Raw genomic sequence first — 26221 nt, forward strand, 5'->3', positions numbered from 1 at the left:
CCCTCCCTCCCTCCCTCCCTCGCTCTCCCCTCTGGCTCTCTCCCTCCTTCTCCCCTCCAATCGGGAACTCTTTCTCTCTCTCTCTCTCTCTCCCTCCTTTCTTCCCTCTCTCTCCAGTCCTCACTGCCTATACCTCCTTCTTTCTCTCTCTTCTCTCTCCCCTGGTTTTTCTCTCTGCTCCTCTCAATATATACTGACCCTTTTATACCCACTCCCACCGCACCCAGCTGAGATCTGCGCCAGAGGGAGGGACTAGGCACTTGGGTTCCTCTTTCTCTGGGCTCCCACCCACTGCCCCCAGACAGGCATCTTCTGGGGCTCCCTCCCAGCGTTGAGATGAGAAGTCCTTGAAGCCCAGGAAGTCAGGGTGGGGCAAGCATTGAGGAGAGGGAGGGCCCGATTCTCAGGCCTCCAGACTGGGTCTTGTCCTGGGGCTGGATGTCAGCTTTCCCTGACGGGGCTTAGAACTGGATCCTTTGAGGAACGGGGGTCTGGGGGAGCAGACCAGATTCCTGCTGCGTTGAGTGGGTTGAGAGCTGGGGTGGGGGGGCGGAGATAGCCCCACAGTGGGGGGTCAGGGGATGGAAAATGGGAACACGTGAAATTCTGGAAAGGGACAGGGGGTGGAAGTTGATGCCAGTGCCATTATTTCCTGCCTCTACTGATTATTTCAACTCTCTGAGCCTCGTTTTCCTCATCTGTGACATGGGTACAGTAATACTAATAACATTGACAATATACTAATAGTGGTAGTCCTAATTCAGATACTTAACTCTAAATGAATAAGGTAGGGCGCCTGGGTGGCTCAGTCGGCTAAGCATCTGCCTTCGGCTCAGGTCATGATCCCAGGGTCCTGGGATCGAGCCCCGCATCGGGCTCCCTGCTCAGCGGAGAGCCTGCTTCTCCCTCTCCCACTGCTGTTCCCCCTGCTTGTGTGCTCTTTCTCTCTCTCTGTCATATAAATAAATAAAATCTTTAAAAAAATGAATACGGTAATACCGGTACACTGACGCAGCCACACGTTCATTCCTTTCTTCATCAAACATTTATTGAACATCTATTATGAAACGGGAGGTCGTAATAAAGAAAACAGACGCCTGCTGTTATCATGGAGCTCACTTTCCTAGGAGGGGCAGACAGACCATAAAGAGAAAACCTACCAGTGAAGTTGATAAATTTCAGACGGGTCGCTAAGTGCTTTGCAGGAAATAAAATAGAGTGGAGGTGATAAAGACGTGTGAGAGGAAGCTACTTTAAACAAGGTGATCAGACAAGGGCTCTGTGGGGAGGTGACATCTGAGCTGAGCCCTGAGGACAGGAGTCATTTCAGTGCTGGAGGAAGAGGAAATGCGAGGCTGGAGGCTCACAAGAACAAGCTCAGGTTGTTTGGAAAGCACACAGAAGGACCAGTGTGGCTGGAATAGAGGGAGCTGGAGGGAGTGGTAGGAAGGGAAATCAAAGAGGGCCCTTGAAGACTACCGGAGGAGTTTGGATTTTATTCTACAGGCAGTGAGAAGCCACTGGAGGGTTTTAAACAGAAGTGCAGTACCAGGGACTTTGTGTTCACTATCATTATTACTATTATTATTATTACTTATTGTACTTATTGTTGAGTTATTGAATCAGGGTGGAATGTGATTACTATATATGGGTCTCTTGGAAGGTTTGGGTGCTGGTAAAAAGTGAGGGACAGGGCGCCTGGGTGGCTCAGACGGTTAAGCGTCTGCCTTCGGCTCAGGTCATGATCCCAGGGTCCTGGGATGGAGTCCCACATCGGGCTCCCTGCTCCTTGGGAGGCTGCTTCTCTCTCTGTGTGTCTCTCATGAATAAATAAATAAAATCTTAAAAAAAAAAAAGTGAGGGACAGGGGACCAGGTGTCTGGGGTCCTGATATGGAATTGAGAGTTGGAGGACTGAAATCCTAATCCCTAGGTTCTTGCAAGGGAAGGAAACTGGAGGATGGGATGTCTGGTTATCTTGATGGGGCCAGAGCTAGGGGGAAGGAGAGTGTTGGTCATCTCAGCTCCCTGGAGGGGTGAGGGATAGGCAGTTCAGTGACTAGGCAGGTACTCAGGAGATCCAGAAATTGGGTACCGGTACAGCAGTCTACAGAGGCATATGGACTGGATTCAAATCCAAGCTGCTGTACTCATTCGCTGTGATTTTGGACAAGTTACTAATAACCTCTCTATGCCTCAGTTTATCTGTGAAATAAGGATAATAATAGTAAATACATCATAGGGTAGTGTCCAGTACATAGTATGTGCTTGTTATACCCACCACCGGGGCCCTGAATGGATTTAGTATGGGGGGACTCTAGTTCAAGGTCTCTAGGATTTGGGGAAGGGGAAAATTCTTGGGTCCACTGGGCCCCGAGGCTAGAGTTAGGAGTACAAAATTAGGGTCCCTGGGGACAGAGACTGGGGACGTCTGAATTCAGAACCCCAAGGAAGTTAGAAAGTCTGGGTCACTGAAGGAAAAATTAGAGGCTGGAGGGTCATGTGCTTTTCATGGAGTGTAGGCAAAGCGGACCAGACCTGGCCCTGGAAGGAGTCTGGAAACCAGGGGCTAGGGAGATGGAAATGTGAATGAGGGGAGATAGAAAACAGGAGGCTAGGACTCTAAATCAACTTCCCTGAGTGGAATCAGAGCCAAATTTGGGTACCCTGGGAATGTGGCGGCGGTGGGGGGGGGGCGGGGCGTGGTAGGAGTTCCCTCAAGCTAGGACCCTGCGGAAGGGGGAGAATCAGGGAGCCCGAGGGCGGTAACGGGATCTCCCCCTCCTGGGCCTCCAACGCTAAGAGCCGAGCTGAGCGCCCGCGGGCTGCTTCCTCCCACAGGAAACCACAGGCTTCAGGCACACCCAGCCTGCAGGGAGCTGCGCCCACTGCCCGCCCGCTCCGGGGAGGCCCACGTGGGCAGTAGTAGCCTGCCGCCGAGAAGGCGTGCCCTGCGGAGCGAGGGGGCGTGGCCAGGCGGGGGCGGCACGAAGAGCTCGCGGCCCCGCCCGCTTCCGCCTCTCAGTACGCGGACCCAGCCTGCAAGAGGCTTCGCAGGAGGCCGTTGGCCGCGCATGCGTAGTGAGTCACTGCGGGGACCCCCCCCCCCCCGAGTTGGTGGTGAGCTCTCCTCCCTCTCACAACTCCTGGCATCGGCACGGTCTTCCTAATGAATCTTCAAAATAACGTGGTCTTAACTTAAGACACACGTCTCTCGGGCCTCGTCCCGAAGGACCTCGGCCTAGCTCCAAAGCCTTCCAGACGTTTCTCTCCCAGTCCTGGCTCCATAGGGTCTTTCAGCTCCTGCCTCTCCCTCCCGAAAACATACAGCCCGCCCCTCACAGCCCCTCGCTCCCCGTTAGCGTCTTCCAGACCTCCTTCCAGCGCCCTCCCACCAGGCCCCTCCAGGGGCCTTCTACCCACGCCCCTCGCAGGTCCGTGAAGCTCCGGCGTTTGCAGGTACCCGTGCCCCTCCCCTCGACAGCCCCCCCCATTGCCCCACCCCTCGTAAGGCCCGCAGCCCCGCCCTTTACGGATACTGGTGCTGGGTCCCTCTCTAGTCCCCGCAGCCCCTCCTTCCACAGGTACCATGCTCCTTACAGGTCTCAGGGCCCTCTCAAGCGCTGAAGCCCCGCCCCTCAAGGCACACCCACTCCCTCTTCTCACAGGCCCCTCCCACCCCGTCCGTCGCGAGGCTCAGAGCTCCGCCCCCGCAAGCTCTCCCAGCCCCGCCCCTCGCAGGGCTCCCGGCGCCCCCAGTCCGTCTGTACCCAGCCCCCGAGGTTTCCTCTGGTCTTCGGACTGCCCCGGGCCCTCCTCCCCAGCCTCCCCTCCCGCGGCGCCTGCTGGAGGCCTCGGTCCCACCCCGGCCGCTGTCGTCAGGCCTCATTGGCCCTTTATCTCCCCAGTAACCAGGCCACAACAGTGAGTTTGGAGGACCAAGGACAGGTCAAGCACTCCAGCAGGTAGGGACCGGGCCTCGCTCCCCACAGCCGGCCGGGGTTTTCCCCTCCTTCGTGTCTCCCTCCACAAACAGCCACGCCTCAGAAATACTGAGAGTTTAGGGGGCCTGTCCCCCGCTCGCGAGTCAGAGTGGAAACACAAGACAGAAAATATGAGAGGTGGGAGGTCAGGAGGGGTGTGGAGAGAGGCCTGAGAGGTGTCCCCCTCCAACCCATTGGAGGAATTGAGACTCAAAGAGAGGCCAGAGCTGATTCGGGGGTCACCTTCCAATTCCTAGTCCCTCGCGGTTCATCCCCACCTTCCTTCCGGCCCTCTCCTGCTTGCTGTCTAAAGGGGTCCTGTGTCACCCCTACAGGAGCCCCTCCCGCTTTGGCCAAGATGCCGTTGGGACACTCTGCAGGGAGCACCCGCTCGGAGGATGGAAGTGAGGCCTTCCTGGAAGGAATGGGTAATTCATAGTCTTGCTTTTTTCACTCATTCTTTTCCTCAGTTCCCCAAGTTCCAGGTACCGTGCTGCAGCACACCGAGGACAGGGAGACCTTCCAGGAGAGCCCTCTAGCGAGGAACGCACATGCGTGGGAATGGAGGTGGAGCAGGGCAAGAGGGATAGGCCAAGCCTGGGGAGTGGGGCAGTCAGGGAAGACTTCCTGCAGGAGGAGAAGTTTGAGTGGGGCTTGGAACTCCTCCCAGGAATTCCCAGTGGGAGCAGGCAGGGACAAGTGTTTCAGCAGAGAGAACAGCATGTGGCTAGAATTGGGTTTCTTAGCCTCCACACTGTTGGCACTTGGGATCAGATCATGTTTAGTCATGGGGGCTGTCCTGGGCATTGTAGGATGCTTAGCAGCATCCCTGACCTCTAGCCATTACATGCCATGAGCACCTTCCCCTGCCCCATCCCCACATCGTGACAATCAAAAATGTCTCCAGACATTGCCAGCTCTCTGTACGGGGCAGAGTCTCTGGTTGAGAGCCACTGGGCCGTGGGGGGCGGGGAGCTAGTGGACCAGACTCAAGAGGTGGGTAGGGTCAGATCGTATGGGGCCTTGAACACCAGGCTGAGGAGCTGGGACATTGTCCTGGGGGCCCTGGAGCTCCAAGGGAGGCCTGTGAGCAGGGGAGGGGCAGGGTCAGCTCTGGGTGTAGAAAGACCCGCTGAGGCTGTGAGGGAAGGCCGAGAGGTTGGGGAGGAGGCTGGGGTGATGGTCCAGGCAGGACAGAAGGAAGCCTGAGACTAGAGGATGAGCTGAGGAAGGAGGAGGATGGGACCGAGGACTGCTGGGTGATGGGGGCTGAAGTAGGGGAGGGAGTTGGAATGCTGTCCCCAGTTCTTGGCACCTATCCTCACCTTTCCCAAGTTCCAGATCCTATGTGGCCGGTCCCTGGGGACCAGGAGGCCTGCCAGGAGCGCCCTCTAGTAGGAAAGTGTGTGCCCAAACCTGGGGCAGGAGTGATGGGAAAAATCCCGAGGTCATCTTGGGGTACAGGAGTTGGAAGGCGTATAGGAGCCAAGATACAGAGCCAGAGGGCTGGCGGGGACTGCGTCTGCACTTCAGGTGCAATTTGTGGGACCCTGAGGGAGCCAGAATTCCTAGGTCCTGGAGAGGAAGGGTCTGGGGCCTCCTGGGTTCCTCCTGAGCCCCTTGGCTGGTCCTGCCCTCAGTGGATTGGGAGCTGAGCAGACTACAGCGGCAATGCAAAGTGATGGAGGGGGAGAGGCGCGCTTACAGCAAGGAAGTCCACCAGCGCATCAACAAGCAACTGTGAGCCCACTACCTGGTCCCGGAGCTGGGGAGGGGGCTCTTCGGGGGCCTGGGGGTCCGGCTCCTGGCTCCAAGGGGGGAGGGCCAGCCCCGAGTCTGGCCTTTAGTGATTCTGAGCTCTGCCGCTTGCTGGCTTGCTCTCCCCCTCCCTGCCTGGGCAGCGAGGAGATCCAGCGCTTGGAGGGGTTGCGAGATAAACTTAAGGTGCAGATCAGCGTCGCCCAGAGCCAGATCAAGCGGCTACGGGATAATGAGAGGCTGGAGAACATGGGCCAGCTGCTCAAGTGCCGGCTCCAGGTACAGGCCGAGGTCAAGGAGCTACAGGAGCAGACCAGAGCCCTGGACAAGCAGGTGGGTTCTGAGATCAGACTCTGTGGATCCCACTTGGGGCAGGTATCAGAACTGCTTTGAGCCTTAGCTTCCTTGTCTGAAAAATGGGCTTATGGAAAGCATCCTCGGAGAGTTATGTTCAGGCTCTAGAGGGAATATGGGTGTTTCTTGCTTAGCACTGTCCCACACATCCCAAAAGGGGGCTGGTGTGGTTAAAGGGGAAAGGTTCACCTCCTGGAGTCAGCAAAGCCTGCATTAGAATCCTGGCCCCGCTGATCAGAGCTGTGTGACTGAGGGCAAGTCTTTACCTCTCTGGGCCCTAGTTTCTTCATCGGCAAAAAGAGGATGTTGGTAATGCAGTGGAGTCTACATAGGTTTCCAATCCCTTGACCTTGGCAACAATGTGACTTTTGTAGGTCAGTGTTCTTGCAGGTTTTTGTGACCATGACCTGCCCAGGCAGTTCATACACATGTGGATATAAACCTACACACACACATCTCAAAGAAAAGTTTCACCAGGTAATACTGATTTTTTCTAGGTGGGATTCATTCTGCGATTTTCTAGTCTAGTCTTAATTTTAAAAAGTTTCTTGCCTAGACCAAAGGATTTCTTGCACACTGTTGGATCACGAACAGGACTTTGAAGGTTACTTATCTTGGCGATCCGTATCACTTTCCTATTTTTGCTGTAACAAATTACCACAAACCTGGTGGCTTAAAATATCATACAAACTAGGGGCGCCTGGGTGGCTCAGTCGGTTAAGCAACCGACTTGATTTCGGCTCAGGTCACGATCTCAGGGTTGTAAGATAGAGGAGATCGAGCCGTGGGTCACGCTCTGCGCTCAGCATGGAGTCTGCTTGAGATCTTTTCTCTCTCTCTCTCTCTCTCCCTCTGCCTCTCCCCCCTCGCTCATGTGCGCATGCTCTCTCTCAAATAAATAAATAAAATCTTAAGAAAAATAATACAAATGAATTATCTTACAGTGGCGGAGGACGGGAGTCCAAAATTGGTTTCACTGGGCTAAAGTCAGGGTGTTAGCAGGGCTGCATTCCTTCTGAAGGCTTCAGAGGAGAGTCTGTTTTCTGACTTCTCCAGCTTCTAGAAGTTGCCTGCATTTCTTGGTTCATGGCTCCTTTCCTTGTCTGCAAGGCCAGCAGTGGGCAGCTGGGTCTCATGTGTATCCCTCCCACCTCTTCCTTCTCTGATTCAGACCCTCCTGCCCCCTTCTTTCACTCGTAAGGACCTTTGTGATTACACTGGGCCCACCCAGGTAATTCAGGAGAATCTCCCCATCTCAAAATCCTTAACTTCATCACATTTGCAAGGTCCTTTTTGCCATTCAGGTCATATATTCACAAGTTTCAGGGATTAGGATGTGCACATAGCAGCGAGGGTTGGGGGCTGGGCATTATTCTATCTACCACATAGTTGTTGTTTTTTTTTTTTTAAAGATTATTTTTTAGAGAGAGAGAGAACATCAGGGGGGGTGCTGGCAGAGGGAGGGGGAGAGAGAAACTTAAGCAGACTCCGCACTGAGCAGGGAGCCTGACGCGGGGCTCGATCTCAGGACCCAGAGATCAGGCCCCCCGAGATCAGGACCTGAACTGAAACCAAGAGTCGGTCGCTTAACCAACTGCGCCACCTAGGCGCCCCTATCACATAGTTTCCTTACATTTGACTTTCAATCAGTTTGTTCAGCTCTCAGTAGCCCCCGAGCTGCCTTTTGGAAGCTGAATTCCGATCGATACATGCCACACTTTTGGCTATTTCATGGTAGTGCGGTGGCTTCGTGGGTGTTGGCCGCTTGAATTGGTTTTCCTCAGTCTTTCACGGAAACTCATCAGTCAGGCCCAAACAGGATGATTTTATTATCTTGACTCCGTGGTTTGCTTTGCCCTAACAACCTTGATTATGGAGAACTGTAGATCCGATGGGGGATGGGCTCTCTAGAGTACAGCTCTGCGAAGTTCCCTGTAAGGTCAAGATAAGACGTAGTCATCTGGTGGCATTCATTCATCAAACAAATATTTATTGGAGTGCCCGCTGAATGCTGGGCCCTGTTCTGGGGGTTGAGGACGCGGCAGTGAGCCAAACAGACAAGGACCCTGCTGTAATGTAGTTTACACTCTACTGGAGTGACAGAAAATAAGCCAAATCAAAGCTGAAGAAGGAATTTATTCAGAATAAATCATCTAGAATCCACCACAGAGAGACAAAAAGATAGAAATACGGGAGGGTGGTTAAGAGACATTGCAGAGGGATGCCGGGGTGGCTCAGTCGGTTAAGCATCTGCCTTCAGCTCAGGTCGTGATCTTGGGGTCCTGGGATCGAGCCCCGCATCAGGCTCCCTGCTCAGCAGCGAGCCTGCATCTCTCTCTGCCTGCCTCTCTCTCTCTCTGACAAATAAATAAATAAATAAAATCTTTAAAAAAAGAGAGAGACATTGCAGATACAGTGGAGTTAAATATATGTCTAATAAGAGTTTCAGAAGATGGGGCGCCTGACTGGCTCAGTCGGTGGAGTGTGTGACTCGATCTCGGGTTGTGGGTTCGAGCCCCACGTTGGGTGTGTAGAGATTGCTTAAAAAAATCAAATCTTTTTTTTTAAAGATTTTATTTATTTATTTGACAGAGAGAATGACAGCGAGAGAGGGAACACAGGCAGGGGCAAAGGGAAAGGGAGAAGCAGGCTTCCCGCTGAGCAGGGAACCTGATGGTGGGGCTCGATCCCAGGACCCTGGGACCATGACCTGAGTGGAAGGCAGACGCTTAACGACTGAGCCACCCAGGCGCCCCCTGACTGCTACTTTTATAAGGCTTGTGCCTTATGTGACTTGACACATACATTCAGCAGCACCCCAAAACACCATTTCTGATGCTTGCTTAAATGCTTACTCTCATTTTCTGAGCCTATCACATCAGAGACTGATGACAGATGATCCTTGGACTTGTACCTGTTTATAGCACCGGTCTATGTAGAAATAAAAAAAAGTATTTGATAACATTCAGCATCCATTCATGCTAAAAACTTTTAGGAAAACAGAAATAAAAGGAAATTTCCTGAATTTGGCAAAGGGCAACTATAAGCCATCTACAGAAACTATCATATTTGATAACAAAACATGAGAAAGATTATCTTCGAGATCAGTAACAATATAAGGATGTCAGTTAGTACCCCTTTGTATTTAACATTGTACTAGAGGTTCTATCTGGTGCCGTATGGCCAGGAAAAGGAAAAAAAAATGTAAACATTGGAGAGGAAGAAATGAAATTGTCATTGTTTGTAGATGATGTATTTGTGTACATGGAAGATCCAGAAGAATTTAACATCAACTTATTGTAATTAATAGGTATTTTAACAATGTGGCTGGATACAGAATTAATATGCAAAGTTAATGATATTGCCCTGTATTAGCAATAACTATTATAAAATAAAAAAAGAAAATACACATTTATAATAGCCAAAAAGAAGTACCTATGAAGAAATCTAACAAAAGTGTGCAGGACCTCTATGGAGTAAATTGTAATATTTTATTGAGGGATAGTAAAGAAGAGCTTAATAAATGTAGAGATCTATCCATAGCTTGGAAGAGTTAGTGTCATAGAAAGTCAGATCTCCAAATTGATTTATAGATTCAATGTAATCCCAACCAAAGTACTGAAAGTTTATTTATTTATTTATTTATTTATTTATTTATTTTTATTTTTTAAGATTTTTATTTATTTATTGAGAGAGAGAGAGAATGGTAGAGAGAGAGCATGAGAGGGAGGAAGGTCAGAGGGAGAAGCAGACTCCCTACTGAGCAGGGAGCCCGATGTGGGACTCGATCCCGGGACTCCAGGATCATGACCTGAGCCAAAGGCAGTCGCTTAACCAACTGAGCCACCCAGGCACCCGAAAGTTTTTTTTTTTTTAAATGGATGGAATTGACAAGCAGATTCTAAGGCTTATATGGAAGTGCAATGGACAAGATGACTTAGACTGACTTAAAAGAAGAACAATGTGAAAGGACTTGCTTTATCATTTATCAAGATTTATTATAAAATTCTTGTAATTGATGCAGAGCTAATCAAATGGATCAATGGGACAGAAGAGAGAGCCCTGAAAGAGACCAGTGCACATGTGGACACTTGACGTATGACTTCAAGAAATGGAAAAAGAGGACTCTAATGGTGGTGCTGTGAAAATTGGATATTCATATTGTAAGATGAAACCAGACCCTTACCTCACCTTGTACCCCCAAAACTAATTCCAGACGGACCAGAGATCTAAATGTGTGAAGGTGGGGAAGGATTTCTTAAATAAGTTATAGAAATCTCTACTTCTAAAGGAAAAGATTGTCGCTTCCCAGGACTTTAAGGTTAATATTCTGTTAAAAGAGTGTGCAAAGTCACGGAATGGAAAGTTATTTGCAACACATGTAGCTGACAAAGGACTAGTATCAAGAACATAGAAGGAACTCCTACAAATTATTGAAGAGTCAGCCCGATTGTATTTATTTACTTATTTTTTTTTAAAGATTTTATTTAGGGCGCCTGGGTGGCTCAGTTGGTTAAGCGACTGCCTTCAGCTCAGGTCATGATCCTGGAGTCCCAGGATCGAGTCCCGCATCGGGTTCCCTGCTCAGCAGGGAGTCTGCTTCTCCCTCTGACCCTCTTTCCTCTCGTGCTCTCTATCTCTCATTCTCTCCCTCTCAAATAAATAAATAAAATCTTAAAAAAAAGATTTTATTTAAAAAATAAAAAATAAAATATTTTATTTATTTGAGAGAGAAAGAGAGAGAATGAGTGGGGGGAGGGGCAGAGGGAGAAGCAGATTCCCTGTGGAGCAGGGAGCCTGATGCGGGAGTCTACCCCAGGCCCCTGGGATCATGACCTGAGATGAAGGCAGACGCTTAACCGACTGAGCCACCCAGGTGCCTGAGTCAGCCCAATTTTAAAAAATAGTCAAAGGATTTGAGCTGACACATCACAAAATAAGAAATTCAGATGTCTAATAAATGTCAGAATTACTCATCACTCATTAGTAATCAGAGAGGGGCAAATGAAAATCACAATGAGAGTCCATTAAACACTCACCAAATGTTCAAAAATTAGTGTCCCCAAATACCAAGTGTTGGGGAGAGAAGGAGCAAGTGGGAACTCCTAATGAACTACCATTGAGGGTATAAATTGTCACAGGTATTTGGAAAAGTTTTTTTTCCCCCATTATCAATTAAATTTACAGATAGATATACCCTGTGATTCGGGGTCACCCCCACTTGGCATGGTCATCAGAAGCAGTCTTGAGTTCCACCTGACATTCACGCTCACAGGATGCAATAGGCTATATAACTTGGTACCAGGTTCACTTTGTAGGATGATGGAGGGCAGGAAACAACAGCATCTTGGCATGACAGCATCAAACACACCTTCCCTGAGCATCCAGGGACTGCTGCTCAGCAAGCACCTCCAGTTGGGAGATACCGCATGAGCAGCTGGATGTTGCCCACTCTGGAATAAGGAGGCTTCATATGCAAGAGGAGCCACTTCTCCAACAGCTCATGAGGATAGGGTCTAAGTCAAAGCCGCCACCAGGAGCATACTCAATTATAAGAAATACCCCACAAGGGTACCTGGGTAGCTCAGTCAGTTGAGCATCCGGCTGTTGATCTCAGGTCTTAATCTCAGGGTCGTGAGTTCAAGCCCCTCGTTGGGTGTGAAGACAACTTAAAAAAAGAATACCCCACAGAGAAACCAGGTTTCTGTTTAGTGCTGGTCATGTAGGCTCTAGAGATCCATGAGCCCACTCTCAGTCCTTCTAGTCCAATGTAGCTCACCAATCAGGGGTCATTTTTATAATAAACACTGTTGGCCTGGGAACGGAGCTGGCATTCCGTATTTACCTTAGCCCAGTATGTTTCCATGGAAACACCCTGTTGGAAGAGAGTAAGCCAAAGTCACCTTCTGATAGAAACCAGGTTTAGATCTGTTGTTAACTCTTCCTCCCACCCAGCAAGTGCACTTCTGAGCACATGCCCTGGAACCAGGATTCTTGTAAAGGAATGTTGAAAGAAGCATTAGTCACATTAGCCAGCTCCAAACTGGAAGAAACCCAAATGTCCATCAGTATTTGAATGAATAAATAAATTGTGGTGTATTTCTATCATGAAATAGTATACAGTGATGAAAAATGAATGAAACACAATAACAGCCACAAGGAGGGAAGCAAGACATAAAACATACAGTAGCATGATTTCATTTACATAAAACTCAAAATCAGGCCAAACTAAACTTTTGCTTAGGGGTACATACATGGGTGATAAAACTATTAAGTAAAAAAAATGAATTTCACTTGAAGTATGGGAGACAGAATGATGGTCCCCCCACCCCCACCAAGATGTCCACACTGTAATCTCAGGAACCCTTGAGTATGTTACTTTACAGGGCAAAAGAGACTCTGCAGATGTGGTTAAGGATTTGAAGATGGGGAGGTTACCCTGGATTGTCCTGGTGGGCCCAATATCATCACAAGGGTCCTTATAGGGGAGAGCTAGGAGTGTCAGAATCAGAGAAGATGATGTGATGATGGAGAAGGAAGATGTGAAGAAGAGAAGCAGAGGTTGGAGTGGCCACGAGCTAAGGAATACATAAACCAAGGAATCCAGCTTCTAGAAATTGGAATTCATTCCAATGGAATGAATTCTCCCCTGGAGCTTCCAGAAGGAATGCAGTGAGAGTGTTCCCCCACCCCTGCCCCACCCCAACCTCCTTCCTGGGGACCACACTCAGCATGTCTAGCATCCAGCTGCTAGAGTTTTGCACTGTCTGTGAGCATCTGTGCTTTATCTCGGTTTATTTTGTGCATCTGTCAGCAAGGTGTGTCCTAAGGCATCAGAAAAGCCTAAGAGAGGTTATTTTTGGGCTAGGGGAATGCTATACATTTTTTCCATATAAATTAATGGTAATTCCTTCTTCACTTTATGCCTGTTTGGCTTATGAAGGGTCTCATAGGAATGCTCTACTTTCAGATAATGGGGAAACCTGTACTCTGGTCTTGGCTGTAGTAAACCTATCCCAAGGTGACCCTGTGTACTACCCACCCCTTCAGTGGCGGCAGAACCTGTGACTTGCTTCTGGCCCACAAAATACAGCACATGTCAGGGGATGTTACTCCCTTCATTAGGTGTGCTCTGTTAGACTGGCCCTTAGTAGACTGAAGAGAGGTGCTCTCTGGCTGGCCGTGAAGATACAAGCTGCCATGCCACGGAAAGGGCCACCTGGCAGGGGACCACGCAATGAGTCCAAGATGAGACCGCAGCCCTGCAGCTCTGGGAGACCCCGTGCAAAGGATCCAGCTGAGCTGTGCTGGACTCCTGACCCATGGAAACTTCGAGATCATAGATGGGTATTGTTTTAAGCCACCAAGTTTGGGGTAATTTGTTTTGCAGAAAGAGAAAAACGAATACAGTGGTTAATTCCAAGCTACCAATAATTTAACTCAGATAATTCCTGAAAATGGAACAATCAGCTAGCTTTCAAGAGCTGTTCCGGGGTCCAGTCTTGTTCTGCCAACAGATCTACTTGAAATAAACCAGTGTTTTCATCCTAACAACCTAGAGACCATTTGGGGGGCGGGGAATATATATATATGTATATCAAATAGAAAAAAAAAACTGTATTTCATTATCCAAAACCACAATTACTTACCTGTGGGATGTTTGTGCCTTTCGGTCTTGGAGTCAGATTGGACTTACCACTCTGACTCCATGCTGATTTCTGTGCGGTACTTGCTTTTCTTTCTTTCCTCTTTTTTAATTGAAAATTTTACTGGATCATCATCATTGGGCACCTGGGTGGCTCAGTTGGTTGAGCGACTGCCTTCGGCTCGGGTCATGATCCTGGAGTCCCGGGATCGAGTCCCACATCGGGCTCCCAGCTCAGCGGGGAGTCTGCTTCTCCCTCTGACCCTCTTCCCTCTCGTGCTCTCTATCTCTCATTCTCTCTCTCTCAAATAAATAAATAAAATCTTTAAAAAAAATTTTTACTGGGATAATTGTAGCTTCACATGCAATTGGAAAAAGTAATACAGAGAGATTCCTTGTACGCTTTTGGATATTTGTTTTTTTATGACAGCAATGGCTAAAAACGCAGTTTCACAAAGATGTGACTCATTGAAAGGAACATGGTGCTGCCTTGTGTTGAACCTGTGACCTGCCTTGAGCTTGTAGCTCATGCAGTATCTGACCCACGTCGGTGTTTCTCCCTCAAGACTTAATATCCCCGTGGTGCTCCCTTTGAGTTTGCAGTGATGCTCTGGGGTGCCTGGGTGCATGTATTAGTTTTCTGGGGGATGCTGTAACTAAGTACCACAAACTTTGGGTGGCTGAAATGACAGGAATTTATTGTCCCACAGTTTTGGAGCCTGGGAGTCCAAGACAAAAGTGCTGGCAGGGTGGCGTTCTCCCTGTATGCCTACCTGTGTCCAAATCTCCCCTTTGCCCAAGGACACTGGTCATATTGGATCAGAGTCCACCCTAATGACCTCACCTTAACTTGATTATCTCTGTAAAGACCCTGTCTGCAAATAAGGCCACATTCTGAGGTACTGGGGTTAGCACTTAAACATAAGAATTTGCGGTGGCAGGGGTGTGGGGGGTGGACAGGACTCACGACCCTGACACCAAGACCGGAGCTGAGATCAAGAGTGGGACACTTAACCAACTGAGCCACCCAGGCGCCCCGGGAAACGCAGTCTTAAGCAATTCATGTATTCATTTAATCTGCATGTTTTCTTGAGAACCTACTCTGTAGGTTTTGTCAAAAAAGACAAAAATCTGCCCTTGTGGAGCTTCCAGTTTATTTGGAGAGATGGCATGCCCCCAAATAAAGATGAACACAGAAATGAGGACAGGTTGGAAGTGGTTTCACGCATAACAAGACCCAGGGATTCTAAAGCCCGAGCTCATTCTCACCATCTCTCAGTCTCGTCTCCACTTTGTCTACTGGCCTCATCCTCCCAGGAAGCCCGTGTGCTGGGGACTATGACAGCACAAGTCCCAGAGTCCCATCCATCCAGCTCATGCATTTCCCCCAAAATACGGGGAAGGGATTCAGGCTGGCTCAGCTCGGGTCAGTCAACCGGTCCATCCCTAAGACAATCACCGTGATTGTTGGGACCTGGGTCATGTGGCTGGCAAGGTGCCTTGCTGTGTTTGGAAGCCAGAACCACACGGAAGGTTGGGCATCGTTAGCAGAAGAGGCAGAAGAAGAAGGGCATCATTAGAACAGATGGCTGGGGCCACAAGGATGGCAGATGGCAGCTACACTCAGCCACTCACCCTCTCTTGGTGCCTCAGTCTCTCCCACATTCAACCAACAAATAGGTTATCCACCTCTTTCATCCAGATCCAGGAGTGGGAGACCCGGATCTTTGCCCATAGTAAGGATGTCAGGGCCCCAGGACTCATCCTGGATCAGAAAGTCAAGATCCAGCAAAGGATCAAGATCCTAGAAGACCAGTTGGACAGGGTGAGAATCATCCTCTTGGCTCTTTCCAGACCTGATCTCTGGGCATTGGGGGGAAAACTGAGCACGGGGTCAAGTTCCAGAAATGATGGACCAGATTCCTGGAGGGAAGCAGGCGCTCTGAATCACTGCGCTCCCAGAGAAGGATCAAGAGACCCAATCCTGGATGGATGGAGGGTTCCCAAGGAAAGGAGGGAGGCTGATGGCCTGGGTCCTTAGGGTGGTTGGGGCAATGCTCTCAGGGTCCCCAAATTGGGAACGGGCTCCACCTCTGACAAGTGTCCACTCCTTGGCTGAGTGTGGAAGAGGGAGGCAGGCCAGGCCTCAGATGGACTTTTGTACACCCCTCACCCCCCACCAGGTCACGCGTCGCTTTAACATCCAGCTGGTGCGGAATGCGGTGCTGAGGGAGGAACTGGATCTCCTGCGCATTGAGAGGAGCCGCTACCTGAACGTGGACCGCAAGCTGCAGAAGGTCAGTGGCCCTAAAACCCAGGACCCCTTGGCCCAGCCGGGGTAGAGGAGAGGATTCAAGAGTTACCCTACCAGCCCCAACACTGTGGCCTCAAGTATGGAATCAGCCGGAGTCAGATGCCTCTAACAAAGGAAAGCAGCCTCGTTCAGACTTGCAGAAGCCAGAGATGTCATTTTGAATATCATCAGCCAGGGCAATCAATGAGCCAGCAAAACCATGTATATTCTGTGGGTATCTCTGTAACCTTTGCTGTCCCACGAGAACCCTTCCCTTTCTCCTCCACCTTCCCTTCCCTGGAAGAATAGTACAAAGAACTCTAGCCTTCACCAAGATTGATCATTTGCCGTATTTGCACACACACACTCTCTAATTATTATTTTTACTGAAAATAATTTATTGTTATGATTGCTGAACTATTTGAGAGCACATGGCAGCCATTATGCCCCTAAGAATTTCAGTGAGTATGTCCTAAGTGTAAGACCATTTTCTTGCAGAAACACAGGGCAGTTATCCAAGTCAGGAATTTCAATGTTATTACAATTCTAAATAGTCCCTGTCTAAAGTTCTCCGATGGTCCCAATGACGTCCTTTATAGCTAATTTGATTTTCCTGCTCCAGGCTCCCAGCCAGGGTCCCACACTGCATCTGGTTGTCCAAGGCTCTGTTTTTGGAACCATCCCTCAGCCCTGCTTTGTCGTCATGACTTTGGCATTTTGGAAGCCAGTCCAAAATGCCAGTCCAAAGCCAGCTCTGTTGTACCAAAGCCCCTCAACATGGGTCTGTCTGATTTTCTTCACGATGAGATTCGTGCTGCGCATTTTGGGCAGAATATCTCAGAGGTGATGTTGTGTCCTGGGTGCGCGTTATGTAGGAGGCACAGGATGGAAGTTGGTCCCTTAACTGGTGATGTCGATGTTGGTCCCTTGGTCAGCCATGCGTCTCCAGTGGAATTTTCCCTTTGTGAGGAGTAAGTGGAGCTCCTCGGAGACCACGTAAATATCCTGTTCCCTGGCCCCTTTCCACTCGGTTGTTTGGGTGTCCATTAACGGTTCTTGCCCGGATGATGGTTACCGTCATAACGGCTGCTGAATGGCAATCCTTTATCTACCTCTCTCTTCCCTCCTATGAGAGGAACGTTGTAAGAGGCGTTTTACTTCAGGAAAGCTTCTCATTTTTCCCCGTGTACTTGTGTGTTATCAATAAGCATTCATGGATTCTTACTTTGCTCCATGGCCATCATCATTCATTATGATGTTCAACCTGTTCCCAGAGAAGGGAGACAAGTTAGTGGGAGCTAGTGGGAGCCCTTCAAGCTGGCTTCTATGTGCTTTTGATGTGCCCTTGATTCTTGGGTTTTTTTTTTTTAAGATTATTTATTGAGAGTGAGAGAGAGAGAGAGAGAGAGAGAACGAGGGGGGGGGGCAGGGGAAGAGGGAGAAGAGGCGCCCCCCGCTGGGGCGGCCCCCCCCCCCCGCAACTCGGGGACTCGATCCCGGGATCCCGGGATCATGACCTGAGCTAGAAGACAGACTCTTCACCGACTGAGCCACCCAGGCGTCCCCTGCATATGTAAACCTTAAAGAGGGGTTCCCAAACCAAAACTACTCCAAAAGGTATTCCAGAGAAACACCATTTCCTCTCCATCTCCTCCAGTTCGTTCCTTGTGTGTGTGTGTGCACACGTGTGTGTGTGTGTTCATATACATATGTATATGAATGACTGGATGTGTAACACACTTTATATGTGTGCATATATGTATATATACAGGTTATATTTGTGTGTAAATACATATGTAATTTCCTCCCTTCTTTCTCCCGAAAAGAACCCTTTTTACCCATAATACTGCAAAGACATTTCTTTGGAACTAGAAAACAGGTTCATGTGGTCACCATTATGAAATTCAGGCAAATTGCTGAACCAGACCACAAAGTTAGGTTGGTGCTCTTCAGAATGTTCTGGGCTGAGGGTTCCGCCGGGATAAGCCCTCTAAGCTGGCGTTCCAGCTCATCAGTTTGGCATTCCCTGTACTCGGTACCCCTTTAAGATCCCTTTCCCCCACGGCCACTAATGAGGGAAGTCCACACATCTGGATGGCGCAGGAGTCCCCCCCTTCTTGTAGGGGAGCTGTTGGGCCTAAGGGAAAGCCCTGCAGTGAGGAGCTGTAGGAAGGACATTGGTTTTGTTCTCTCGCAGGAAATCGAGCTTCTGCGACACATGGTCAGTTCCCTAATGGTCTCCTCGGCAGCCGCCTACACCGTCAGGTAAGGACCCTCCTGGGGACGCACTGAGCTCAGGCAGTACGCACCTTGCCCTAAGGCTTTGGCAGGAGGGGTCAGAACTCTAGAAATAGACTGTCATAACCTGTTATTTATTTTTTTTATGAGGTGCCCCTTTCCCTCCTCCACTGACTTCCCAGTTCCTCCGGCAAGGCCCCACTCGTTGAGTGTATGGATTAACCTCTTTGACCCCAGTCTGTTGATAGCACATAGCACATGGGGTGTGGAGAGAATGAATCAAGATGGTGCATGCAGCCCCTCAGGTGGCAGGGGCCAGGGGCTGGGGAAGCATCGGGGCCTGAGGGTAATTAGATTGTTACTTATCAGTATTGGCTGAAAGGGACAGAGATCCTATTGGGCCACCTGCGGGCGGAGTCCTGTGTGTGGAATCCAGAAGCCCAGGCTGTTGTGCGTGTTGGCCCCGTCTCTGTCCGGGGCTGGCAGGAGCTCCGTGCTCTCTCTCGCTCCAGCTCTGCTCCTTTCTGAGCTTCTGCCCTATTCTCTTGCTCCCAGCGGTTTCCTGTGGCCTAGCTGACCTGCTCGGTACCTTCTTTCCACCTCCAGACTTCTGCTTACTCGTGGCGCATGATTCCTCAGGACATCTGTGATCGTCCAAATCTACCTCATGGTTGCTGTGATTTTTCTTTTCTTTTCTTTTCTTTTTCCTCTTCTTTCTTTGCTAAGACACACATAACAAAATTCACCCCGTTGAAATGTACAGTTCAGTGGCATTGAGGACACTCGCTTCTGGGTCCAAAATGCTCCCATCACCCCAAAAGGAAGCCGGTACCCAATAATGCAGTCACTCTGTCTTCCGCAGTTCCCTGGAAATCACTGGTTTCCTTCCTGTGTCTACCGACTTCCCTGTTCCTGGCATCTCATGGCAGCGAGTGACTTGGTGTCTGGCTTCCTTCGCTGAATGTAGCAGTTTTGGGGTTCACCCATGTTGTAGCCCAGATCAGTATTTCCTTCCTTCTTGGGGCTGACTCTGCAGTTTCTTGCCTTTGGTCCACCATGACCCCTTCAGAGGCCCTACTGCGTCTCACGGCTTCTGTTCGTGCATGGCTTCCAGGGAAATCGACCTTCAGAACACGACCTTCTGTGGCTTCTCTCCGCGCGTCCTTCTAGCTGCAGCTCCCTGCTCTTCCATTCGTAGCCCTTCCCAATTCGGTTTCTGAGAGAGAGAATCCGAGTGGCCCGGCTCCTCTCTTCTGCCAAGTGCCACATGTGGTGGGAGCCTCCGCCGATGGCGGTGGGCGGTGCAGCTGGGTACAAGGACAGGGTGGTCTCAGCTAGAAGGCCCTGGGCAGCTAGCCCGCCAGCACTCCCGATCAGACCAGCCAGGGTCTCCAGCGCTTCCTTGTTGGATGACCAGGGGCGGGTCGCATCCCCTCTCTGAGCCTGTTTCCTCCACTGTGACATGACCGTAATAATGGCAGGGCCTAGCTCTCAGCAAGTCGGGGCCCCTCTTCCCTGCCTCTCGGTTGGCATGGAGCCCAAGGCACAGAAAGAGCTGTGCGTCCTAATCCCTGAAGGGCAGCCACCAGCACCTGGAGGTGTCACTGGGGCTGGGACTCGTGGGCACCAGAAGAGGCTTCCCGCTGAGGACTGATGTGCATATAGGTCTTAAAGGAATCTGAACAGAGCAAGAAGCTGGTGCTCTGGGTGGAGGCAAAGGTGTGAAGGTGGGAACTAGAATGGTCCATGGGCAGGGACCTGAGGACACTGGCCTGCTAGTCTCCCGACATAATGACCCTCTGACCTTTGACCCTGTGACCTGGGAAGTAGTTTTGGGACCCTCGGAATTTACAGTGCACCGCGCTGTGTTCAAAAGCTTAAAAGCCACATTTCCCGACGGGCCCGCCCGAAGGGGCTCAGGGATGGAGGCTTCTAGAGCGTCCCTGATACCTCAAAAGGGTGTGCACGTCAGTGCTGGTGATGTCATCCATCTGTCCAACATGAGGCCCTGAAGGGTTCAAGCCTCTTATATTTCCAACCACACGACCCCCAAACTCCAGCACCATTACCTTATCACCTGGGTCTAGCCCTTCAGGGCCTGAGTATAATCTCTGACTGTACCCTCCTCACCATCCCGCCTCCTGTTCCATTGCTCACGCGCTCATGCCAAGGCTTCCCGGATGCCCCTGTGAGTGTCCTGCAGCAATGCCCCATCAGTCCCTTCCATGGCCCAGCACACCCCCCAGGCCCCCGATTGAACCCCCCACCCCAACCTGACTCACCTCTAGGAACCTGGAAAGTTTTCTGCCTTTTGTGACCTCGGGGAAACTGCAACCTGATTCTGCCCCACCCTGGGACCCCAGGCTGACCCCGATCCCCCAGGCTCCCTGACCCCTGGGCTCACTTCCCCATCCCATCCCACCCCAGGGAGGAGGCAAAGAGCAAGATAGGCTTGCTGCGGGAGAGGGCGGAGAAGGAGGTGGCCCAGAACGACTCGGAGGTGCAGACCCTGGAGCGGCAGATCGCGCACCTGGAGCAGCTGCACCGCTTCCTCAAGCTCAAGAACAGCGATCGGCTGCCGGACCCCGTGGTGGTCGAGAAGCGCGAGAAACGCTGTGAGGCCGGGGCCGGGCCGCCCCACCCGCGGGGCTCGGGGTCTCCCGGGGCGGAGCGGCCGGGGCGCACGCGGTCTTCGCTCAGCCCGCCCAGGTCCTGCTGCGCCCCTGGCAGCACCTCAGTGCCCCTCCTCCCCCAGCCCGCGAGGTGGCCGAGGGCCTCCGGAAGACCTCCCAGGAGAAGCTGGTGATGCGCTGTGAGGACGCCATGAACAAACTGTCCCAGCTGACCGGGGAAAGCGACCCGGACCTACTGGTGGAGAAGTACCTGGAGAGTGAGTACGGGGCCGCGCCGGCGGGGCGGAGGGAGGAGGTCCAGGCGCGGGACCCCCACACCCCGCCCCCATCAGGCGCAGGCTGAGCTCCGTCCCAGTCACTGAGGGCCTCCTGGGGGGCCCTGGGGACTCCGGCACCTGGGCTGGAGACTCGGGGCGTCAGGCGCGCCCTCCTCGCCAACTCTTCGGCCGCCCAGCCTCTGCACCTCTCGCCCTGTCCCCAGTCTCTCTCCCTCCCCGTCTCAGGCCTTCTGAGCCCTTCCTTCTGTTGTGTGTGTGTCTCCCTCTGGCCTGCATCTCTCAGTCCCCTCCGTGTGTCTTTATGTCCGTTTGTTTCTGGGTGTGTCTGTGTCCCTGCCCCCCACCCCCCCATTACGGGCCTCCCGGTCTCTCTCCAGATCTTCCCTCAAGCTCTGTGTCTTTGCCTCCGGGTACTTGTTGCTGTCCTCTCCCGGATCCTGGGCTCTCTCCCCACCTCTGCTGTTTTCTCGCCCTCTCTTCTCTCTTCCTCTGGGTCTCTGAGTCTCGCAGTATTTCTGGGTCTCTCTTGACTTTGCCGCCGTCTGTTTCTCTTACTCTGACTTGCTCCGATTTCCTCTGTGTTCCCCCTGGCTTTCTGTGCCTCTCCCTCTCCGTCTCTCTTTGCCTCTGCGGGCATGTGTCTGCGTTGTCTTTCTCGACATCTGTCCTTCCCTGTCCCGTGTGTCCGTCTGTCTCCGGCTCTCCGGACCCGCCTCTCCCGCCTCTCTCCAGTGGAGGAGCGCAACTTCGCGGAGTTCACCTTCATCAACGAGCAGAACTCGGAGCTGGAGCATCTGCAGATGGAGATCAAGGAGGCGCGTGAGGCTCCCCTCCCCGCTCCGCTCCCCGCTGCCCCATCTCCTCTGCGCGCGGCCGCCCCACTCCCCGAGCTGCCCCCGGCAATGGGCGCCTTCCCCACCCCACAGATGCAGGAGACCTTGGCGAGCACGCGCACCAGCGAGGATGACGTGCGCGCGCAGCAAGAGCAGCAGCGGAGGGACTTGCAGCAGCGCGCGGACGAGGTGCACGCCGAGGCCGTCCGGGTCGAGGCCAGCTTCCAGGACCTTCGGGGGCAGCTGGAGAAGCTCAAGGCGGGTGAGCGCCTGGCCCAGCTTTTTCATGTGGAAGGATGCGGTGAGCCACCCGGAGGGCCTAGCCCGGGGCCGGCAAGGGCAGACATTCCCCAGCGTCTTTGTGCGCTGGCTTGTCTGTCCATCCCGTATCCATCCTGCCGTCCATCCCGCCGTCCTGCCCGCCGTCCATCCAGTGTAGAGTGCTCAAGAGTCAGGCTGCCCTGGGTTTGAAGCCAGCTCCATTATTTGGGAATCTTGGTGTGTGGTTTCCTGGGCCTGAGCCCCCCTGGCAACGGGATGGCAGTGTGTACTTGGTGGGTTGTCGTGAGAATCGGATGGGCTCACCGACGGGAAGCTAAGAAGGTGGCCGTGGTGCTGGCGAGCAAGCCGAGGAGCCACCTCGTGTCACACACAGTAAGAGCTCAGGTCCAGGAAGATCCTCCTTTTCTGACCTGACCATGACCATGACCCCATGACCGTGACCATGACCATGACCGCTGCGCCATGCCTGGTGTTAAGTGAGGAGGGCCCCGAGAGCAGGGGTGGGAGAAGACCAGCAGGGACCCTGGGTACTCACAACCATCCCAGGGCCTAGCACGGAGGACCCTCAGGCACCGTGGGAGCCTCAACTCTGCCGGAATTGGCTGGGCCCAGTACAGAATGGGAAGGTAGGGCCCTTTGTTAAACAAGACGGGACTGCAGAGCACCAAGCCGGAGGCGGGGTCCTCCTGAGTGCTGGCGCCCTGAGCCCCTGCACCTGCCGCTTGCTGAAACTGGCAATGCTGAGTGGCTGCTGGCTTCCTGGAAGCGGTGATGCTTGAGGCTGATTTTGAAGGATGAATATTTAACTGAGAAGTTGGGGGTAGGGGGTACTCCTAGCAGGTGGGGTCAAGGCCTGGAGATACTTGTAGGAATGTAGGCTCTTTGTGTGGAGAAGGGGTGCGAGGTTGTGAGGTGGCAGATTGTGAAGAGGTGCCAGGCTGGAGCACTGGGGAGCCATGGGAGGGCTGTGAGCAGGAGAGGCCGTGGGAGGGAAGCTGGGGGGAGGAAGAGAAGGATGATGGAGAGGAAGGGACCGGACCCAGAGGGTCCGGACGGATGGGCCGGGGGGGCGATTGGAGGGGGTCGCACAGGGTCTGGCCTGGCAGGGGTACTTGGGAGAAGGAGTGGGTTTGGGGATGACCCGGAGCCCGGTTGAGCCCTGTGGGGGGATGTTCAGGGAGGGACCCCAGGAGGAAACCATATAGGAGTCGGGAGCTCAGGCGGAGGCAGCTCGGGGACAAGCGGTGGAGATGCAGTGCCTGGGCTGCAGATTTGTGTCAAGGTCACGGGTGCCTTCTAATGTCACTCACAATAGCCAGTTCCCCTGAAACAATAACCAGATACAAGTGGGCCACCCACGGGCCAACTGTGAGAGCCGAGGGTGGGTCATGACAGTGGCAGGGCGGGCAGCCGAGGGCCACGGCTAATTCAGTCGGGTGCAAGTGGAGGCCAATATTAAAAAAAAACGAAGAAGGCAGCCTTAGTGGCACATGGCTGTCCTCCGACCTCTCCCATGCAGCACCCGTGGGGGTGCTGCGTGGGGGGGGTGGGGGGGGGGGGGGGGGGGGGGCAGTGTGGGGTCGCTGGGTGGGATGGAAGTCGGGTGTTTCTGAAGGAGCTGCGTGAAGAAGGCCTTGAAAGTTGGCGATGCCTTTACCGGCTTTCCCATTGCCCTCCCTCACCTTCTGCCTTCTGTGGTTCCGAGCCCCGTGGCCAGGCCCACAGCCACGCTTTCCTGCTGCCTGGCTGGCTGAGGGGGCAGCGAGCGGAGACTTGAGGGCAGGAGAGGGCGGGCCTCCCAGCGGGAGCTGAGTCTGTGACAGCCTGTCCCCCCCGCCCCAAACCTCAGGCATCCAGCAGCTCTTCACCAGGGCCCAGTGTGACAACACCATCGTCAAGGACCTCCTGGGGGTCAAGACCCACATGCGAGACCGGGACGTTGGCCTCTTCCTGGGCCTCATCGAGAAGCGGCTGGTCGAGCTCCTGTCCGTGCAGGCCTACCTAGATTTTCAGGTGCAGATGCAGGGGGCTCTGGGGGGGCGGGGACAGGGAGCCCGAATCTTGGAAGCCGGAGCCTTGGGGGTGAGCTGACCGCTGGTTTGTCCACCCTCTAGAACTACAGCTCCCCGAGCTGGGTTAACACTGCCCTCCTGGTTCTGGGCCAGAGCCCTGAGGATCTTCCAAAGAAGATGGCCCCGCCTCAGCTCCCGGAGAACCAGTGAGGCACAGGGCAGGAAGGAGGAGCAGGGGAAAGCGATTCCATGGGGGCAGAGGGACGGTGAATGGGAGGGAGGGTTTGGGGGCACTCGTGGGTGCTTTGGGGGAGACCAGGAGGAATCGGCGCTCCAGAGAACTGAACTGGCCCCAGGGAGACCAGAAAGGCAGAGGGCACCCAGGCTGGGCAGAGCTTGGCTAACGGCCTCTGGGTATAACGATGAGGGGCCATTGGCCTTTTGTGGCTACAAGTGTCCTCCCTTCCTGCCTTCCCCCCACTTTAGGGAGGATACTCCAGGCTTTGAGGCCAAAGATGACGCTCCAATGAGTGAGGAAGAGCTGCGGAGCCAAGTGACAAAGCTGGTGAGGATGGGAACCTGCCGGGTTCGGGGCAGGACCTCGCCCTACCCTGGGATCTAACTCGCCTTCCCCACAGCTGGAGGCTCGGGAGTTGGCTCGGGAGTTGGCTCGGGAGCAGCAGCTGAAGGAACTGGCTGAGGCCATGAAGAAGGTCGATAACACCCCGAGAGTCCCCAGCCTCTCCAGCACCCAGAGGGTCACCTCCGGCTCACCCTCGGTGATCACCAGGAGCCCCAGTATCATCCCCGGGTCCATCCTGAGCCAGAGGACGAGTGGCATCCTGGTGTCCAGTGGAGGCCGTGCCGCCGGTTCCAATGTTGGCCATGTCACCTTTGGTGATCCTGGCTCCAGCACAGGCCACGTGACCTTCGGTTCCAGCCGGGGCTCAACGGGGGGCCGTGTGACCTTCAGGACCCCCAGCTCTAGTAGCTACCTGGGGTCCACTGGCTACGTGGGGTCCAGCGGCGTCCACGAAACCCATGCAGGTGCGGAGAGCGGAGGCATGGGGTCAGAATCGAGTGGAGGCCTCGGGTCCAGCAGAGGCCAAGTCTCGAGCCCTGGCCCCATCTCCAGCACCGACAGGGGCTCCACCACCAGCAAAGACTAGGGCGCCCACCCTGCCCGTGTCTCCTTGCTAGCCTTCTCGGCGTTTCTGCCTCGAGGTTTCCCTGTGACTCTCCATGTCTCTCTTGCGCCACATTTGTCTGCAGCCTGCCCTGCACCTGCCCTGCACCTTGTCCCCGTCTGTTTCCACCCACTCCTCGCTGTGTCCTCAGCTCTGTGGACTGGTCCCTTTCTGTTCCCAACCCTCCTTTCCCTTCCTGTCTCCCAACTTCCTGTTCTCCCGGCTTCCCGTTCGGCGTGTCTCTGTACTGGGTTTGCAGCTCTCTCCCCAGCTCTGCCCTAACCCCTCTGGCTGTCCCCCACCCGACCACCTCCTGTTTCTGCTTCCTCACCTCTAATCCCCTCTCCTGCATCTGTCTTCCAGGCTCTCCTTGTACCTCATGTCCCTGTCTCTGTAGCTCCTCCTTCCTCACCCTCCCCAGGAGCCCCCAGTACTGAGCAGCGGGGGAAGAATTGGAGCAATGATGTCAGGGTCAGCATGAGCTGTGACCAGAGGAAATAAAGGTCAGAGCCCGAGTTTGACCCCAGCCTAGTTACAAGTGTGTATGTGCGAGCAAGCTTGAGATGTGGCTCTTTACCTCCAGCCCGGAAATGTATGACCTTGTCCCTATGCCCATTCATGCATTCATTCATGCATGCATTCATTTAAGATTCATTTATTTATTTTAGAGAGACAGAGAAAGAGAGAGCGAGTAGGGGGAGGGACAGAGAATCTTCAAGCAGACTC

At 52.9% G+C, this 26221-nt stretch overlaps 2 protein-coding genes and 1 long non-coding RNA gene across 3 annotated transcripts in view; 2 read left to right on the top strand and 1 right to left on the bottom strand.

The window, feature by feature from the left end:
- EMP3 (epithelial membrane protein 3 (MAM blood group)) overlaps positions 1-335 on the bottom strand; it is a 4128-nt gene extending 3793 nt beyond the window's left edge. The window contains exon 1 of the mRNA XM_025849916.2: positions 199-335. The gene's annotated coding sequence lies outside the window, so the exon portion shown is untranslated. The remainder of the gene's footprint in view (positions 1-198) is intronic.
- Positions 336-3763: 3428 nt separating this feature from the next.
- Positions 3764-26016, top strand: ODAD1 (outer dynein arm docking complex subunit 1). The gene is made up of 15 exons (XM_025849908.2): positions 3764-3964; positions 4318-4410; positions 5623-5722; positions 5884-6073; positions 15442-15564; positions 15923-16036; positions 18230-18297; positions 20698-20885; positions 21026-21160; positions 21914-21996; positions 22108-22276; positions 24146-24309; positions 24411-24514; positions 24795-24873; positions 24947-26016. Exons 2-15 carry the CDS (start codon positions 4341-4343, stop codon positions 25475-25477), a joined length of 2118 nt encoding a protein of 705 aa, XP_025705693.1. The 5' UTR covers positions 3764-3964; positions 4318-4340; the 3' UTR covers positions 25478-26016.
- Positions 6081-10778, top strand: LOC141371432 (uncharacterized). The gene is made up of 2 exons (XR_012376388.1): positions 6081-6571; positions 10119-10778. It is a non-coding gene; the product is annotated as an uncharacterized lncRNA (long non-coding RNA).
- Positions 26017-26221: the final 205 nt, after the last annotated feature.

This window comes from Callorhinus ursinus, unplaced genomic scaffold, assembly GCF_003265705.2.
Source record: "Callorhinus ursinus isolate GAN/ISIS: 27379988/994484 unplaced genomic scaffold, GSC_fseal_2.0 scaffold71, whole genome shotgun sequence".
NCBI lineage: Eukaryota > Metazoa > Chordata > Mammalia > Carnivora > Otariidae > Callorhinus > Callorhinus ursinus.

What these genes read in the sequence shown, in the direction of transcription:
- ODAD1 (XM_025849908.2), top strand. Translation starts at nt 4,341, where the DNA reads ATGCCGTTGGGACACTCTGCAGGGAGCACCCGCTCGGAGGATGGAAGT. An exon ending in GCAGCCGCCTACACCGTCAG is followed by an intron (nt 18,298 to 20,697) that starts GTAAGGACCCTC and finishes ATCCCACCCCAG; the next exon opens with GGAGGAGGCAAAGAGCAAGA. An exon ending in GGTGGAGAAGTACCTGGAGA is followed by an intron (nt 21,161 to 21,913) that starts GTGAGTACGGGG and finishes GCCTCTCTCCAG; the next exon opens with TGGAGGAGCGCAACTTCGCG.